The sequence below is a fragment of the Cadophora gregata genome, assembly GCF_030347475.1.
Source record: "Cadophora gregata isolate MNR1 chromosome Unknown scaffold_11, whole genome shotgun sequence".
Taxonomy (NCBI): Eukaryota; Fungi; Ascomycota; class Leotiomycetes; order Helotiales; family Ploettnerulaceae; genus Cadophora; species Cadophora gregata.
In genome coordinates this window covers 967170-984176 of record NW_026695934.1, presented here as the reverse complement: position 1 = coordinate 984176, position 17007 = coordinate 967170, and the positions used below count along the sequence as shown (strand labels likewise).

Genomic DNA, 17007 nt, shown 5'->3' with positions numbered 1-17007 from the left:
TCAATATTCTAATCTGGGATCGACGAGGGGAAATTTATCGTCGTCTTGTTTGGGGGAAAGCCCTGGAGAAAGCAAGCAATCACGCTCGTGATTGCTCTCTTGTCACAGATATCTCAAGGGATGCGAGAGGATAGGTCATGAGTTTGCCTTCCTTGGGCGGCATGGAGTGTTTTGGTCAGGCTGAGGCAGCTGAAGCATCGCGAATAGAAGACTCAGGACCAGATCCCCCAGACTCAAAACTGACAAGTGCTTGTGACAGGTCCTCTTCCCAAGCTGTGTTATGCTTTATTGACTCAGCTCCTGGCGTCCCATATTCCTGATTTCTTCCCTTCCTATCAAAACATTGCTTTGCGGGCCTCGGCATGGCGAAAGTGACGTGTGTGACTGCGACGAGGGAACGAGGCTTGCGATGCTTCATTACTTGCTGAACGCATATTGCGCGGTGAAGGCCTTGGGCAGGAGACAGGTTCGCCTTCATCCTCACTCTAAAGTGTCGGTGTAATGCGAACCGGCGGTGGGCAAGGCGGCAAGCCAGATGGATGACAGATCGACCTCCTCGCCTTGAAATGGATGCACTGGTGCGTGTCCAGGATGTCGCATAGGGCGGATTCTTGCCCCGGATTGCCTCGCATGCTGCGGCACGCCGCAGCCGCCCGGAAAGCTTTATGAGTGTGATCTTGGTTTTGGTGTGAAGCTATCACAGTTACACAATTGGCTTTGTCTCAGCTTGGCATGTGATGGTGGCACGATCACGTTTACGTCACATGAGCTCGTTGAATGCGAGTCAGGAGCGTGGTCCAGTTCTGCTTCCTCTGCCTCGTGCAAACTCCTTGCAGTCTTCTCGGTATGACGTGGCAATAGCAGATGACATTTTTCGGAGTTCATTCGTCTGGACTCCTGGATTGAGAGGTATGAGATGACTAGGAAAACCCAACAGACAGTTGTGTCCTGGATCAGTCTTCTGCTTCACAGATAAAATTCTATTCACATCTATGGCATCTCTTTTCCTACTTTTTGAGTGGGTGTGCGAGTGGGTGTGTTTTCAAGCATGACGGGTTGCCGACATGTCGAGGCCGCGAATGTACAGATTTATATCTGAAACTAGGTTTACCACCTCGACTCTTCAAATATCAAAGTTAAAAGTAAGTTGTTCAGTTGCTTGCTCCCTTTTGGACCGTGGGGCATATATATCCGGAGGTCCAAGGTTTGATATTACCAGCATTTCCTATCAGCACTAAATCGTGGAAGAACAACAAGTGATGGAACTCCGTATAAAACCCTCGTGGCTTACACGATATAGCTTCATAACGGAGGGAAATTGCACTTCCATTGGATATATCAATTGAGCTCATAGAATTCTTAGACAAATTCAAGTGAGCAATCTTCCGTCTCTTAGATTTGATTCCGAGTGGACTCTGAGATGAGGCAGCCTCCGGTCATGCCTTTCACGGAAGAACAGGATGTCCTGGCTCGTAACAGGAACTTGGAGAGAAAGAGAACCTAGAACTCTAGCAGATGGCTCTGGTACGCCGACTGTCCCAGCCTCAGAAATATACTGACAGATATCGTAGTTGGAGATACAGGCGGCATAGGAGAATGAACATCCCGTGTCATGAATCAAACGCACTACCTCGCTCCGAGCCTATCTTGTCAGCTTGTCTGTCAACCATAGCCGAGAGGACCAAGCACAACTCACCAAGCCAGATTCTATGATCAAATTCCTCGCAGTTCATGTTTCTTCGCTGAAAGAGGTTTCGATAGTTTGCAAGGTGACTGCTTGTGAGTCTCAAGCCGAAATAATAGAGATAATCAAACGCATCGACACCAAATTTGCCCTCATTTACCACTTTCGGTTGCTCTTCACGTACATCCTCAAGCCCCCTCTCCTTAACACTAATCCAGCCGGTCTGCTTTTAAGAACACCGTCCATCTTCCTCACCGGCCACGAATGCATACTCGACATCTCAACTATTTAGCTAAAAGGAAAGTATTTAGCTTCCATGTGTCTCGCTTAAGCTATGATAGTAACCATACTATCCTTCTACGAAATTACTAGATCGATGTGGCGAGGGGGATAGTGAGAGAAATGGAATGCGCTTATATTGATCCAGATATTGGGACGAAGGGTGTCATCAGATACTGATATTTGCATGGGTAACGAGGGCAGTTGGCCATGTGAAGGCTTTGATTTTGCCGCCTTAAAGGCGGAGTGGAGATGTGTTTCTGGGATAGGGATTTGCGAATTAATATGGTGAAATAGAAGAAGGGGAGAGCAAAGACATTGACGAAGAGGTTCATTTACTGTTTCTAGGACTGGAGCATCGCTGGACATGAAGGATGCTGTAGAGCGGCGATCATCGAAAGAGCTGGCAAGGCTGTATGGCATCACATTTTAAACTCTGTTCTACAAATGAATGAGGATGGAAAGGTTTAAATTTTTTTATATTGCACTCTATATTTTTACATCCAAGCTATTTCTCCTCATGAACGCACCCTAGTTCCTGCTCGTTCCATCCTCTGGTCCTGGAAGACCCTCGTCATCACCAGGCTCTCTGTAGCTGCCAGTGGGCTTGGCATGTCTGGTCTTCTCGTCGATGATGTTAGACTCATCAATAGCTTCTTTGTCATCGCGTGCTATCATAATTGTAAGTTGTTGTTCGTCTATAACGCGAAAGTCAAAACATATAAATGATGACATACCAAGTTGCTCATCGCTGTCAGCAACCTCTGCATCAACGCCACTCTCAACAACGTCGTTATCGGATTGAACTGGAATTGGCCCATCCTTCTGACCAGATCGGGAGACGTAGTCGTTATCTTGGACATCGCCTTGAGGAATATCGGAAGACATATTGGGAGGTTTTGGGTGGAACTTTGGGAAATTTGAAGCTGATGATGGGTTTGCTGTAAATATGGGAGATGTGCTGAGTTGAAATTGAAGTTTATGGTTATCGAACCACTATATATACGACTCCAATGTACGGAATCGGGCTCATAGGTGCCATGCCAAAGCCACTTGTAAATAGTGATGATGCTCACATCTGCCACTAAAAGACCCCTAACAGCAAGGGACGTAGAAATGTTCCAACCTGTGCACGATCCTCACTCATTCTGATCGATTAAAAAGCAATATTAACATCAAAAGGTTCAAGTCTTCTCTGTACTATCGTGTTCGGATAGTAGATAAGATGTTGACCGCGGTGTCGCTTCCGATCATCGACGTCAAGACTAAAGGGAGATTTCGATAAGCGAGGCTCCTAACCCCAGACTTCCCCTGATCATGACTTTCGCACAGGACGCTTTCCCGTGGTGCATTGAATATACGCGGGAGCTCATGCTGACAGCGAATCATTGCAAACAAAACGGAGAAACAAGCAATTTGTGGCGCTGCGCAACTCCCGGAGATGACCTCCGGCGTTCTTGACAAGGTGGCTTTGTCGTTGTGGAATGGGAAGATCCCGTCTCCATTTGCATCATGACGAAAGTCAATTATGGAAGGTTGAGATAGCTCCCGTTGATGGTCCACACTAGCTACAAAGCAAAAACAGCTGCTGAATTAGTGTAGTGCTTCACAGAACCACGAAGCCTTATATGAGTTGACTTGGTTATTCAAGCACGGTGAAAGGGTTGGTCACTAATCACGGACATTAGCTGGGCTCGGTTTCTGGAATGCAGTGATTGAATGCTAATTCTGAGACTTGAAGATGATTGCATCCCGGGCGCGTCATTGGAACTGGAACAAAATCGTGGAGCATGGCTTCGAAACCCGACTTCATGGTACCATTATTCTTTGCATGAACCTTGCTATAGTCATATACGGTTGGCAGAACGGTGGGAAAACGCTCAGTCTACACCATCAGCTTCTGCGTGTACTCCAGATAGCATTAAGTCTCGCGATATAAGAAAAATGGCATGACAATGGTCACGAAAAGGATCAGAACACAAAAACGATCGGATGGCCTGGTTTCATTCGAGAGATGCTGACCTAGACCTGGCATACTACTGAGCAGGTGTTGCCTCAATTTCAGCATCTTCCACTCTGCTCAGCACACAGACACCTTCCACATGCCCCGTTTGAGGGAAAAAATCAAATCCTCTAAGAGACTCGATTTCATACCTAGTCCCCTTGCTTTCCAGCCCCCTGACCAACACACCCACATCTCGAGCTTGTGTATGCACATTGCAACTCACATAAACCACTCTCCTGGGACCGAAACTCAGCAACTGCGATAAGAAGCTCTCGTCACAACCTTTTCTTGGAGGATCTATCACGATAACTGTCTCGTCTTTGGGGTATGTGACTGATTTGAATAGCTCCGGAGCATCTGCAGCGATGAATGTACATTGAGATGGCGGGAGATTGTTGAGTCTGGCATTTTCTCGTGCCGATGTGATAGATGCAGCTGAGATGTCAATGCCAACGGAAAAGGTAAAGAGAGAAGAGAGTGTGATTGTAAATAAACCAGATCCGGAATACGCATCGATGAGATATTTAATAGGAGGTCCGGTTGAGGAAGATGGCGGCATGATGTGATCTCTGATATATTGCGTGAAAGGTGGGAGGATAGAGTTGTTGTTCTGGAAGAAGGATCCAGCTATGCTGGTGAAGACGAAATCGTCAATATACTCAGTTGAATTGGCATTATTGTCTGTAACACAAGACTTGAAGTCAGTATGTGTCGCAGTTGTTGTTTTGATGGTGTCGGGTAATGTTTTAGAAGCTGCCTCTTCGTCATTTTGTACTCTTTCAGTACTCTCGCGCAGCAGAATTGTGGCTCCTCTCCTGTATTTCTCTAATTCATTTGCCACCCGTACTCTTTCTTTTTTCATTCCCATCCTCACTGCGTCTGTTCCGATCGGGCAATCCTCAATATCCAAGGTCTTTTTCAGTCCTTTCTGCATGAATCCAATGTCTGGAACTTTCTCAAAGTAGTTTCGCTGGCCTCTCATCTTGTCCTGCTTGCTGATATATCCTGGAGGTCCGTCAAAATGAGGTGTGAGTTTCGTTCTATACCCATACTGGAGAGGGCTGCCAATAGTGTCTCCGATCACAGGGATCAATTCTGGAGGTAAGTCGGAGAAATTCTTGAAAGCCTTCTCGACAATTGTCTTCTTATGTTTCAACTGTTCAGAATAATCGAGCATTTGGAATTGGCATCCAGAACACTTGCTGAAGTACTGGCAATTGACTCGACTGTCGTCTCGAAGTGGCCCAGGCTTGACTACCGAGATGAAATCTGCCGTGGAATAATGTTGATCTTCAAAATGCCTGATAACCTTCACCTTGAGTATGTCGCTAGGTGTGCCGAATGGCACCACGTATATCTGATTCGAGGAGGGGTGTTTTGCCAGGCCGTCACCTGTAGAGGATATTTCCAGCACTTCAACCTCTGTCTCCGTGAATGGTTCTGGCAGATCATATTGAACATTTGAAGTGCTTTCTTTCGCTTTCTCTTCACCATGCGGATGCGGCTCTTCCTTCGTTGTAATTGGTGTCTCTATGTCGGAGGACTCGTGCGAGGTGGTTTCTGTGAGCTTCTGCTTTGCGAAAAGAGCCCGAACATCTGCAAGCAAGACTTCATCGCCTTCCTTCGCAGGCTTTTCCTTCCTAGTTCTCTGCCTTTTCGCTCCTCTTCCGCCTTGAGCTGGTCTCTTCCTCACTTCTTGCGCCCGACCATCTCCATCTTTTCGAGCTTGTTCCAATACCTCCATCGGGCGGTAGCTAAATGCTTGTGTATAATTTCTTGCGGAGAATATCCTCGATTTGAAAAGTCTGGGTGCTTGTTTAGACCATTGCAACATCTGGAGGTGTCGCGGAATTCCAAGAGGTAAGAGAATGAAGCTGTGGATGCTCTGTGGAATTTTTGGTGCTCCTGTTGTTACCCAACTTTTTCTTGGATCATGCTTACCTTGACAGGTTAGACTTGAAATTTAGCCCACTCGCTAGCAAGGGTCTGCGGGCCAGCATCTTCACATGCGCTGGATAACAACCGAAAGCAGAAACAGGATAGGAGTAAACAAAGAAGCTGGCAAGTTTACAATTTTCAAAAAGTGAACAAAAAAGTAGGCTAAGGTAAAGATACCCACTTAGCGAGTTACCGTAGCTCACATCCCAGGAACCTAAATTATGTGGGATAATTGTTTACACGTCTCCCAGTCTCAACGTACCATCGAGAAAGGACAAGCCTGGAGTCATGCGCAGAAAGTCTTCTTGCATGAAATTCGCTGATATTTAATACTACAGTAGAGCGGTTCAACGAGCGTGAGACCGAAAAGTGAAAGAAGTATTATGATGTACACCCACCAATAGTGAGGATCGGCCAATGTTGCCTACAAAGAAGGAAAAAACGTCATCCAGTCCGGAGTATTGTATGCAGCTAATGGTAGCTCTCTTATACTGATAAACGCCTCAAGAACTAAGTACGTTCGAGCAGATATGTATGCAATCCCACAAAGTGAGCAGACCACTCCCAAAGAAGCATAACTGATCCAGTGCGCTTCGTACATCAGAACTCGGTCCCAGTATGCATCAACGGCTTTCCATTCATGAGCAATGAGATTTATGAACAGCCAGAGTAAACCCGAGAATGATATATAAACAGCGGATGCGTGCCATAGCCATTGTTCCGCAACGGAAGTAAAATAGTCGTTCCAAGCTGCAATATGTATTGCTCCGTACGCCACACTTAGACACCATAACGTCATTCCCATGATCAGACCCTCTGTTCCTCGCAGTAGGTCTTCAGCGGGCCAATTACTTGCAGACCGAGTAATCAATTCTTCGGGTACCATCTCAGTCCACTGGGGTTCGGTCTGGTTCGTTGCTCCATAGCGACTGCACAGGAATGGGTATAGGCGAACAGCTTCTGCAGCCAGCTTCCAGCGCTCTGCTTGCATTGCAGCCGGAGTTTGAGCCCTCTCCACTACGCCAACCAGTGTGTAGGCCTCATGTGGGGAAGGTTGCGATGGAAGATTTCGGGATGGTCGAAGCGCAAAATAACACGTCGTAGTATTGTTACTGGGCTCGATGGCCGAACCGCGAATTGCATCTTCATCTTGAGTCGCATCGTGTGAAGCTTGTGGGTGGAGAGATCTCGTCTCCTGATCCGCCGAAGAAACGTTGAATAAACCGGTATTCGATATGTCAACCTTTCCTTGACGGGTAAAGAAACCCACAGCAGACGCTTCCGGCTGAACCCACGCTTGCCAGAGTGCTCCAGCATGATTCCGCTTCGATCCACTGATCTGACTGCTCATAAACATATATGCGCAAAGAGGCTTAATCCAATCACCTGAAATGGCTGTTGGTTCATGGACCAGTCTGGGCTTATGCCACCAAAGAATGTAGACGACAAGCGCACAGAAGACATGTGCGATTGTGTTGACTTCCAATAACGTTACTGGCAAACCAAGAATAGCTCGAGCAATGACCTGTACAACCATCCAACCAGCTTGGAGACAGACGAGAGTTTTGGCAAGTCCATCTGCTTTGCTCTTATCAACGATTTCGTCTTCGGGTATATCGGGTAGATGGCCACACCCAGCGAGGAAGGCAATTCCACGGGCTGATAAAGTAAGATACTGGTCGCCAGGAATATATTGCTGTCCTTCGTCCTTGCAAAGGTCGCCTGGCTGAATGATAAATCCCCCCATACCGGCATAAAAGCTGTGGACCGTAGTCCATGGATGTCTTCTCTCGGTGGAGCTCTTCGTCTAGGTTTGACGTCAGTTAGTTGACGGTCATACGCCTTCGACAAATGTCAGTATTGGGTAGCAAACCTTCTCTTTCGTCTCACTTATGTGGTGGTTCATCCGCTTATGAAGTTCTTTCGCAAAATTGTACTGTCTCCAAGCCGCGAATACCACCAATTCTGGAGCAAAGATACCAATCAATCCCCACTTGAGATGCCGGAACCATGACTTCGTTAGGGATTCATTGTGAGGAGAAATATTCAGGTGCATCGCAGACCAAACACAGAGGCCTAGGGTCAGGAGACAGGAAACAACAAGAGAAAACGTCCCTCGTCCGTCTGGGCCTGACACCCAACCAACAGTTGCTGCAACGGAGCCATTCAGTATCGAGATAGCCGCTGTCATCTTGAGAAAGTCTCGAATGATCAAATGCCGTTGAATTGTTTAAAGACGTGGAATCAAACCAGAATATTACATCTCGAAGAGAAGGGCGGAGAACAACAGGACGATTGATGATTTGCCCAAACCATGTCTTATTCCTAAATCTAACAGAACGCAATATGGCCCATGCTTGATCCTTTGGTGCAAGGAATAAGAATGCCGGAAATATCACTTGGGATGAAATCCAGCGCAGAATTTCTCACAATGGCATAATAGGCTTCATCACTAACAGGAAACCCTGCCACAGCACCTTTGGTAAGGAGCTCTTCATCTTAGATAGCCAAGAGCATCATCTGAAGGGATTTAGGAAGAGAAGTAAAAGATGCAGTATCGAATCATCTTTCGACGACAAATGCCAACAACAGGCAGGCCTGCTCTGCAAACAAACGTGTGTCTCGGGGGGTTGAAGGTCAAACAAAGGATGCCTGCCGCAGGTCTTCCTTTGACGCAGCCTCCCGGGGCAACTACCCGCACACATCAACAAAATGTTCTAAAACAGCTGGCTAGAACCCTCTAGATATTGCTGTTTTGCTTCTTTCATGTTTCAAAAGGCTCTCGTTCCCCTCTTGCTCACAAGTGTTCACATCATCGTTTCCGGTTGTCATCAACATAGCAATACCTGCTCGAATCTTTTTTACGGCCAGTGGACGAGGTTCACGCAGCTCTGGGGAGATGTCATACTCGCGTAACCGCATCTCGCAAAGATCTGAAGCAAGTTTGCCCCCAGCTGAGCACGAAAGCTGTTTGTGCTAACAACTGGGCTCATAGGTCGTGACAGATAACATGAATGCAACGATCAACAACGCGTCAACACAGCAAGCTCAAAACGGTCCCTGTGGACTCCTTTTTTATGATGAATTGCGTAAGTCAAAGTAATGAATCTTTTTGCAACCATGTGCTGACCATACTTCAAGCTTCTTGGCAGCAGTCAGTCGATCTCCATTTCAACTGCCACCAACACAGCTGATATGCGCAGGGACAATGAATTCTTTTTGTCAGGCCACCGGTAGGGACAATTTAGGCTTTTGCAGATCATGAGAGCTTACATGCCAGGCCTGCGACAGGCTCATTCCGAAAATCGCTCCAGGGCCTGACGCACATCCATAACGAAACTGGTAATTGGCTTGACTCCCACTCCCATTTGAACTATCTGTCTAAGTTAACCGAACACAGTGAACATTTATTCCCATTTGTTCGGCTCTGTTCTGTTCCTGATACTCCCGGTTATCCTATACACGAATGTTTTCCCCCGTTACAGCAGCGCCACAAGAGGGGACATCGTAGTCTACTCCACGTTCTTCTTTGGGGTAGCTATTTGCTTCTTCCTATCGGCCTCGTGAGTGTTCTTTGACAAATGCGCTGCAAGAGCGGTAACTGAACGGTTGCAAAGGTTCCACATCTTCGGAAACCATAGTGCAATGGTGCATCGGCAAGGAAACCAGCTTGATTATGTGGGGATCGTGATTTTGATGTGGGGATCAACCATACCGTCCGTTTACTATGGATTCTATTGCGACGCAAAGCTCCAAAAGCTATATTGGGTAGTGGTCAGTCTCGCTCCAAAAGCCCGAAGCAATGGGCATTGTAGAGTTGACTTATCTTTAGGTTACAATCCTCGCTGCTGTGTGCGTATATGTTACTCTCCACCCAATATTTCGAGAACGTCACCTGCGGCCGTGGCGAGCAGCGATGTATGCAGGTTTGGGCCTTTCGGCTATCGTATTCATCGTGCACGGCTTGGTCATCCACGGTTGGGAGATTCAAAAGCACAGGATGAGCCTCAAATGGATGGCCGTGATGGGATCCCTCAACATCGCTGGGGCAGTAGCTTATGCTTCTCGTGTGCGTATTGATATACTTCAGACCTATCCAAGCTGCTCCTAACTTCTCATTAGGTGCCTGAAAGGTGGTATCCGCTCCGGCATGACATATATGGGAGCAGCCACCAGATCCTACATTTCCTGGTGATCTTCGCCGGCTTGGTTCATATGTTCGGACTTCTCCGAGCCTTTGACTATCTCCATGCGGCTGGCAGCCCATGTGCTTCGGTGTAGCATAGTTAATTCAGCAAGGTGTTTGACTTCCTACATATTCGGAATTGTTCACCAATTTTTTGGTAACCCTTGGTTGCTTACCGATATGGATTCAACTATGAACAAATGAGTCAATTGTTCATCAGTGGTGAAGTATAGATGGGCTTTGGGAAAATACTGGGAACTAGAACCGCAGGATAATCGAGACTCCAGGGAAGTGGATAGAAGCACCCAGAATAATGCACTCTATCAGAATCAAAACGACGCTTGGAAGCAAAAACAGAGTGGTATTGTATTGCTGGACAGCTGAAAGTTCCAACAAAACATGTTTAGAATGCAATCTAAACTTCTAAACAATTACTTGCCTCTGAACAAGTGTCGGGGATCCAGGGCTCGTACCAAGGGTGCTGTCAGTTCCAACACTCACCCCTCGTCCCAGCGGACTGCCCTTCGCCGTGCCTAGCTCCGCATGTACTCGATCCAATGGCCTTGTCGTCTTCCGTTGCGGTCGATATGGCGAGACTGGCGAAGAAGGACGCACATCTGGCGATCCCCTCCGTGATCCCGAACCCTCTCTACTCCTAAGCAACCATGGCTCGGGCGTACCCTGAGGCGGCATACTTTGACTTTGTTCTCTAGACCACCGCGGACTACCAGGCGGGTGCCCTTCATTTTGGTCGTATTCCTGGTATGGAGTTCCACCTCGTGAATAAGCATACCCATCTTGGCCTTGATGCTGATACTGATATTCCTCACCTCTTCGCTTCACCGGACTCTCATCGTAGGGATCGAAGCCGACCTTCTGTCTGGCCTCGCGACGGGTTCGACGGCGTTCCTCGCCGTCGCCTCCAGCTCCGGTGGTGGATGACTCTTCCAGGAAGAAGGTGAGGAGCTCGTCGGGTATGGAGAGGTGAGAAGATTGTTGGAATTGTTGGAGCGCGGTGAGCCGGATGAGCATTTCGAGCAGGGAGAGAGAGGAGCGGATTGGACCGAGAGGTGAGGGCTTTGGCGCGGAGGATTTCGAGAATGAGGATGAATTGGTGACTTGTTGAGCAGACGGGGCTGGAGAGGGCTTTGGGTTGATAGTAAGGTGGGCGAGATCATCTGCTAAGACCTCTTCGGTTTGCTCTTCACCAGAGGAGCTTGGTCTGTGGGACATATATGCTGAGTCGTCGTTCACGTCTAGCCCATCTTCTGAGTCGGAATCCTCAGATTCGGTATAGACTTCGAGAGCCATCCATTCTGGATCTAGATCCGCTGGAAGACGCCATGCACGGTTGTCCACAATTTCCTGCTCGTGGGCGATCTCTTGAGTTCTGGGAACGGTACTTTCTCTTCGAAGCTGCTGGTCAATGTCGTCTTGGGAATCACCCTCTTCTGTTCCTGAAGTCTCAGACACAGCTTCGTCCAATGCCTCGGGCTCCTCTGTGGGCTCATCATACCATTCATTGCCTTTTTCACCCTCTTCCATCATTCTTCTGGGAGGCTGTGCATTGATGTCTCTCTTGAGTAAGAGGACGGGATTGTTTATCTCGCCTTGATTGCCAATATTGAGAATTTTCCCCGTATCTGCATAGAAGATCTTGGAGATCTGGTATATTGGTAGAAAGTCCCGGATACCAGCAAGTTGAACATCTCCATACGGTCCAGGTTGTGGTACATCGTCCTCGAATGTGTGTACCCTGTCGTCTTCCAAATCCTCAATCATTTCAATGTGATACGCATACTCGTTCTGCCGACCGTCTCCAGACATCATTGGATTCTTGTTGCTGCCATTCTCAATAGATTCAAGAACTGGAATTTCTTCTCCGTGCATATGTTGAAGAGGTATACGCATAAGCTTGACTCTAGCTTTGTGTATAACTTCCTTCCAGGTTGTATCTCTCATGCTCTCTGAATCATGCACTCTGTAAGAATGTCCAGCAAAGAGCATGTAAAGTGAGAGCGTAAAAGCGGGACCAACTTGAACTGAAGTAGATGGGTTCATAGAGTACTGGGTATCCCCGGCAGTGAGAAATGTGCTGGCCTGCAGTAATCTGGATGGGGATACAGAAGCTGGCAAAGTGGTTGAAAGACTGGCACCTGAAGTGGTGATGGCCAGATTGATAAGAGGAACTGCATCTTCGATACGGACAAGGAGATGCTTGATATCCTGAACTATGAGATGGATTTCGACCTCATGAGCTGCTTTAGTATTTGCCTTTTTCCTCCGAGAAGACTCTTCAGCAGTGGCGGCCTTGGCAAGTCGCACACCAAGAGCTTGAATATCCCATCGAAGGCCTTTAGTGAGCGTGACCGCAGATTCTAAGGTTGTGTTTCCCCTGGCCGAGCTAAGATGTGTTAGGACCGATGTATAACAAGGGAAATATACTCACATGAGCTCTATCAGATCGATTGCTGGAGAAACTATCTGATACAGATTAGCCAATCGTACTGAACAGAGCTAGTAACGACATACTCTGATTTTGCTATTCAGTCTTTCCTGAAGAGCATGTAGTTCTCGATAGTCAGTACTATTATCCACAGTCTTCTACTTGTTAGCCCTGTATTTGTCACATGGACTGTATCTGAGCCGTACCTTGAGCAGCCGTGAAGTTTGTCTGAGAGTGTAAGATGCTGTAATTCCGATTCCTGCTCTGGAGGAAATCAGTCATAGAGTAAGTAATAAATATGCCTTGCTGGCAAAACATACCTTATGGCATAGTTCATAGCATGTTGTGTGATCTGTTTCCGCATCCATCAACACGTGACCACGATAGGCTCGATTTTGAGCTTGAATTGCCATACCTTGCCTAAGAACTCGTCCATGGCTATTTACTAATCCCTACGAGGCACCTGGATTACGCTGATATGAGTGTGGCAAGCAATAGTCGAGATTTTCTCATTGCGAAAATTTGAGAAGTATTTACTTTTCACGCGTCTTCATATACGCGAATGGAGTCGTGAAGAAGGCAGCTGCAGCATTGTGATTGGGCTTAATCGAGGCTAGTGCTGGGGTAGATAAAGCCAGGAAAATTCTTTACTGCCCCAACTGCCTGCCCTCTGACTTTCACTGACTTTGGCCTTACCTTACGGTGAAGCTTTTAGATACCTGAATACCATAAGATTGAGCCTTACCTAGGTACTTCTCGTTTATGCTTCATCTTAACTGACCTCTTCATCTGACTAACCTCGAGTCAGTTTTGAGTCACAGTGACTTGGAGATATTGGCTGGTGACGTACAAAGTCACAGCCCCTCGATAAAGACGGCCGATAAATCGCTGCCCCACTTCCCACAACCACCTGCGGACACTTTACTTTGATCCGAATCCTACAAAAGCGTCTCGAGCTGTGCAGAAAAACACACAGTCTAGCAACGCCCGCACACACTCCAATATGTCGGACCTCAACTCGTGGGAGGATGACCCTGCGGCCCAGGAGGATCTGTCCCGTCAAACACAACAAATGAACCTGAACAATACCCCTCAACAGCCACAGCAAGGTGGAGGAGCACCCAGTTTCCGCCCCGGCGCAAACTCATTCCAGCCTGGAGCGCAGTCTTTTCAACCAGGTCAGAATTTCCAGCAATATGGAGGATACGATCAATCGGGATATCAGAACCAAAACTTCTACCAAGGTGGTCAGGGCGGCGCACAGGGCTACGGAGGATACCCTCAGTATGGGCAACAAGGTGGCTACAACAATCAGTATGCTCAAGGAGGGTACAATGCTGGAGGCTATCAACAACCAGCCTACAATGCTGCATATAGTGAGTTCGCCCGCAAATTATGCCACATTGTATAGTCGCTGACTCGGGCATGTAGCACAACAATATCCGGGCTATTCTCAACAACCCCAAGCTGCCTCCTCAACCGCACAACAACCCGTCCGACAAACACCGACGATCGCAAAGCGACCAGCAGATGGGGCATCAAGCTCCTCGGATTTGAATAAGCCAGTGACTACCAAGGCAGGCGCTCCAAAGGTTCTGAGCATTGGTGGAGATGCGCCAAAGCCCAAGGCCAAAGTTCTCTCGATTGGGACCCCTGCAGCAGCCCCAGCAAAGAAGGAAGCACCAGCAGCCACTCCAGCAGAAGCAGGCGCCAAGGTTACAGCAGCCAAAGCGATCGAGAAGACAGAGAAGTCTGGAGCGTCTGAGAGCGGCAAGACATCGCCAACGCCTTCGTCTGGACGCTCGAGTCCTACACGAGCAGCAGCCAAGGCAGTTGTTCGCGAAGCAGATGCTGTGGAGAAGGAGCAGGCTGCAGATGTGGACGACGAAACCCTGAATGAGATTTATGGCAAGGAGCACGTCAATATCATCTTCATTGGACACGTCGATGCTGGAAAATCAACACTTGGTGGAGCAATTCTCATCCAGAGTGGAATGGTGGATGAACGGACCATCGAGAAATACAAGAAGGAGGCTAAGGATATGGGCCGTGAGACATGGTGGATATCTTGGGCACTGGATCTTACCAAGGAAGAAAGATCCAAGGGAAAGACTGTCGAAGTCGGCCGTGCATTCTTTGAAACCGAGAAGCGACGCTACAGTATTCTGGATGCCCCTGGTCACAAGACATATGTGCCCAGTATGATTGGAGGTGCTTCACAGGCTGATGTTGGAATTTTGGTCATTAGTGCCCGGAAAGGAGAGTACGAAACCGGATTCGAGAAGGGTGGCCAGACTCGAGAGCACGCAATGTTGGCGAAGACCCAAGGTGTCAACAAGTTGGTGGTCGTCATTAATAAGATGGACGACGCTACTGTCGAGTGGTCTGAGAAGCGATACCTCGAGTGCACAACGAAACTTGGGGCATTCTTGAAGGGAACTGGATTTAACCTCAAGACCGATGTCTTCTTCATGCCAATTGCAGCTCAATCATTCATTGGTCTCAAGGACCGCATCCCCGACGGAATCTGCCCATGGTACAGTGGCCCATCGCTGCTCGAATACCTTGACAACATGACATCTTTGGAACGCAAAGTCAAAGCACCTTTCATGATGCCTGTGAACGGTAAATACAGAGATATGGGCACTCTTGTTGAGGGAAAGATTGAGGCTGGTGTTATCAAGAAGAACATGTCATTGATGATGATGCCCAATCGCGAAAAAGTCGAAGTTGCAGCTTTGTATGGGGAGACTGAAGAGGAAATGAATATCGCTCAGAGCGGAGACCAAATTCGGGTACGACTCCGGGGTATCGAAGAAGAAGACATCATGCCCGGGTTCGTTCTGTGCTCGCCAAAGCGTCCAGTCCACTGTGTAAAGGCTTTCGAAGCCCAGATTCGCGTTCTCGATCTGAAGAGTATCTTGAGTGCCGGTTTCAACTGCGTCCTTCACGTCCACTCGGCAATCGAAGAAGTCACGTTTGCTGCGTTGCTTCACTCGTTGCAGAAAGGTACAAATCGCCGAAGCAAGAAGCCTCCGACACACGCAAAGAAGGGTGACAGCATCATTGCCAGACTAGAGGTCATTGGTGGAGCCGGTTCTGTATGCGTGGAGCGTTTCGAAGATTATGCCCAACTGGGACGATTCACTCTTCGTGATCAGGTAATCACTTCTGACCGTCTTCAACGAATCCAGCTAACATCTCTAGGGCCAAACTATTGCCATTGGCAAGATCACTCGATTGATCACGGAAGACGAGACTGCGGCAGCTTAATTGAATTGCATAGGATCAATGACTTACGACACAGTGACTGTGGCAGTCTAAGGCGCTAGCTTCGAACCATATGCATTACATGGAGGACTTCATGTAGACTATGTATGCTGTATGCAAAGGTCGGGATCACTAAGCGCCAAGTGTGAGAGTGAGAGTACTTGAACTCCTCAAATAAAAGCCGACTATGGGAATTTCAGCTTATTTACTGACTGTGTGGAGCTTCAGTCTCTGGTTGACCGAGCCGCCAATGTCAACAATGCCGATCTGCACCTAACAGTAGCCGAGGTGGCTAGAATTCTTCTGAAAACAAGATCTAAGCGGATCGGGAGGCAGCCCCCGTTTCTTTTTCCTGTATATGCCTCTTCGATCTCCTTCCTAGAGAAACCACCATCACTCTTTTCCAAGCATATACGCGCCCAAGTGGATGTGAGCTGTGAATTGCTTTCTGACTGTCATATGTCGAAAGTGGGGTGTCCGAAGCTATCCATTGATAAGGGTTCCCCCACTATTTGCCATTGTCAGACCAAGCTGCATTGGTAGAAGACAGAATTGATTTGTTACATTTGCACAATGAGTTAGCTTCATGGTCCTCCATGGCTGTTGTCCTTACACTGACAGTTAAGATTATGTTGGGGTTGGATTAGGCATTCGCTAGTGAGCCAGGGTCAGGGTTCTCCAAGACCCCATCACATGAACAAAGGATTGTGAGGGGTATCTCGGCATATTTATTCCTCAAGTATCATACATTCTCTCTTAGTACCCAGGTACCGTACTAATTGAGCTTGTTCATCACAGGAAGCGGAGCTCGCTTAGGGCAAGTTTAAAAGATCCACATATACAACCAGCCACTCAGCGCCCTACGTTTAAGTTCCGAGGTAGTACTGCTAGAGCCTGAGCGTGTCTCCTGCAGAGGACGATTCCAGTTAGTACGGTACTGTCTAATGGCGCAATACATGCCCTCCGTTGCCGATATCTCGTACTGTTCCTTGGCATTCATACATGCATGGTACAGACCTTCTGTTCCTGATAAGGTTGCTACCCTGAAATGCTTGGTACTGCAGACCCCTCATCGCATATATGCCTTTTTCTCGACCACCTTCTCATCATGGCATGTTGTCCGAAGCTTTGCACTATCGTAGTCAAGATATGCGGAAATGACTCGTGAACAGACCTCGTATCCAAGAGTGTGACAACTT

General features: G+C 47.8%; 6 protein-coding genes across 7 annotated transcripts; 2 read left to right on the top strand and 4 right to left on the bottom strand.

The window, feature by feature from the left end:
• Positions 1-2494: 2494 nt before the first annotated feature.
• Positions 2495-2851, bottom strand: ONS95_002433 (uncharacterized protein; the record flags this gene model as incomplete). The annotated part of the gene is made up of 2 exons (XM_058495690.1): positions 2495-2634; positions 2701-2851. 2 exons carry the CDS (start codon positions 2849-2851, stop codon positions 2495-2497), a joined length of 291 nt encoding a protein of 96 aa, XP_058354418.1.
• Positions 2852-3772: 921 nt separating this feature from the next.
• TRM2 (tRNA(m5U54)methyltransferase) lies at positions 3773-5802 on the bottom strand (the record flags this gene model as incomplete). Its single annotated transcript, XM_058495689.1, has 2 exons — positions 3773-3848; positions 4118-5802. 2 exons carry the CDS (start codon positions 5800-5802, stop codon positions 3773-3775), a joined length of 1761 nt encoding a protein of 586 aa, XP_058354417.1.
• Positions 5803-6113: 311 nt separating this feature from the next.
• Positions 6114-8097, bottom strand: ONS95_002431 (uncharacterized protein; the record flags this gene model as incomplete). The annotated part of the gene is made up of 2 exons (XM_058495688.1): positions 6114-7713; positions 7780-8097. 2 exons carry the CDS (start codon positions 8095-8097, stop codon positions 6331-6333), a joined length of 1701 nt encoding a protein of 566 aa, XP_058354416.1. The 3' UTR covers positions 6114-6330.
• ONS95_002430 (uncharacterized protein) lies at positions 7269-12496 on the top strand. Of its 2 annotated transcripts, none has more exons than XM_058495687.1 (9): positions 7269-8388; positions 8441-8995; positions 9048-9060; positions 9110-9139; positions 9187-9248; positions 9307-9469; positions 9524-9680; positions 9739-9975; positions 10029-12496. In XM_058495687.1, exons 2-9 carry the CDS (start codon positions 8917-8919, stop codon positions 10185-10187), a joined length of 900 nt encoding a protein of 299 aa, XP_058354415.1. In that variant the 5' UTR covers positions 7269-8388; positions 8441-8916; the 3' UTR covers positions 10188-12496. The 2 variants fall into 2 exon arrangements, with proteins under 2 accessions (XP_058354415.1, XP_058354414.1); XM_058495686.1 differs by having other exon boundaries at positions 7269-8844; positions 8902-8995.
• On the bottom strand, positions 9226-13205 carry ONS95_002429 (uncharacterized protein). The gene is made up of 6 exons (XM_058495685.1): positions 12954-13205; positions 12859-12890; positions 12745-12802; positions 12625-12693; positions 12542-12576; positions 9226-12496 (listed from the first exon to the last, which is right to left on the bottom strand). The coding sequence occupies exons 1-6, from the start codon at positions 12972-12974 to the stop codon at positions 10516-10518; spliced, it is 2196 nt and encodes a 731-aa protein (XP_058354413.1). The 5' UTR covers positions 12975-13205; the 3' UTR covers positions 9226-10515.
• Positions 13206-13541: 336 nt separating this feature from the next.
• Positions 13542-15811, top strand: SUP35 (translation termination factor GTPase eRF3; the record flags this gene model as incomplete). The annotated part of the gene is made up of 3 exons (XM_058495684.1): positions 13542-13914; positions 13970-15699; positions 15746-15811. The coding sequence occupies 3 exons, from the start codon at positions 13542-13544 to the stop codon at positions 15809-15811; spliced, it is 2169 nt and encodes a 722-aa protein (XP_058354412.1).
• Positions 15812-17007: the final 1196 nt, after the last annotated feature.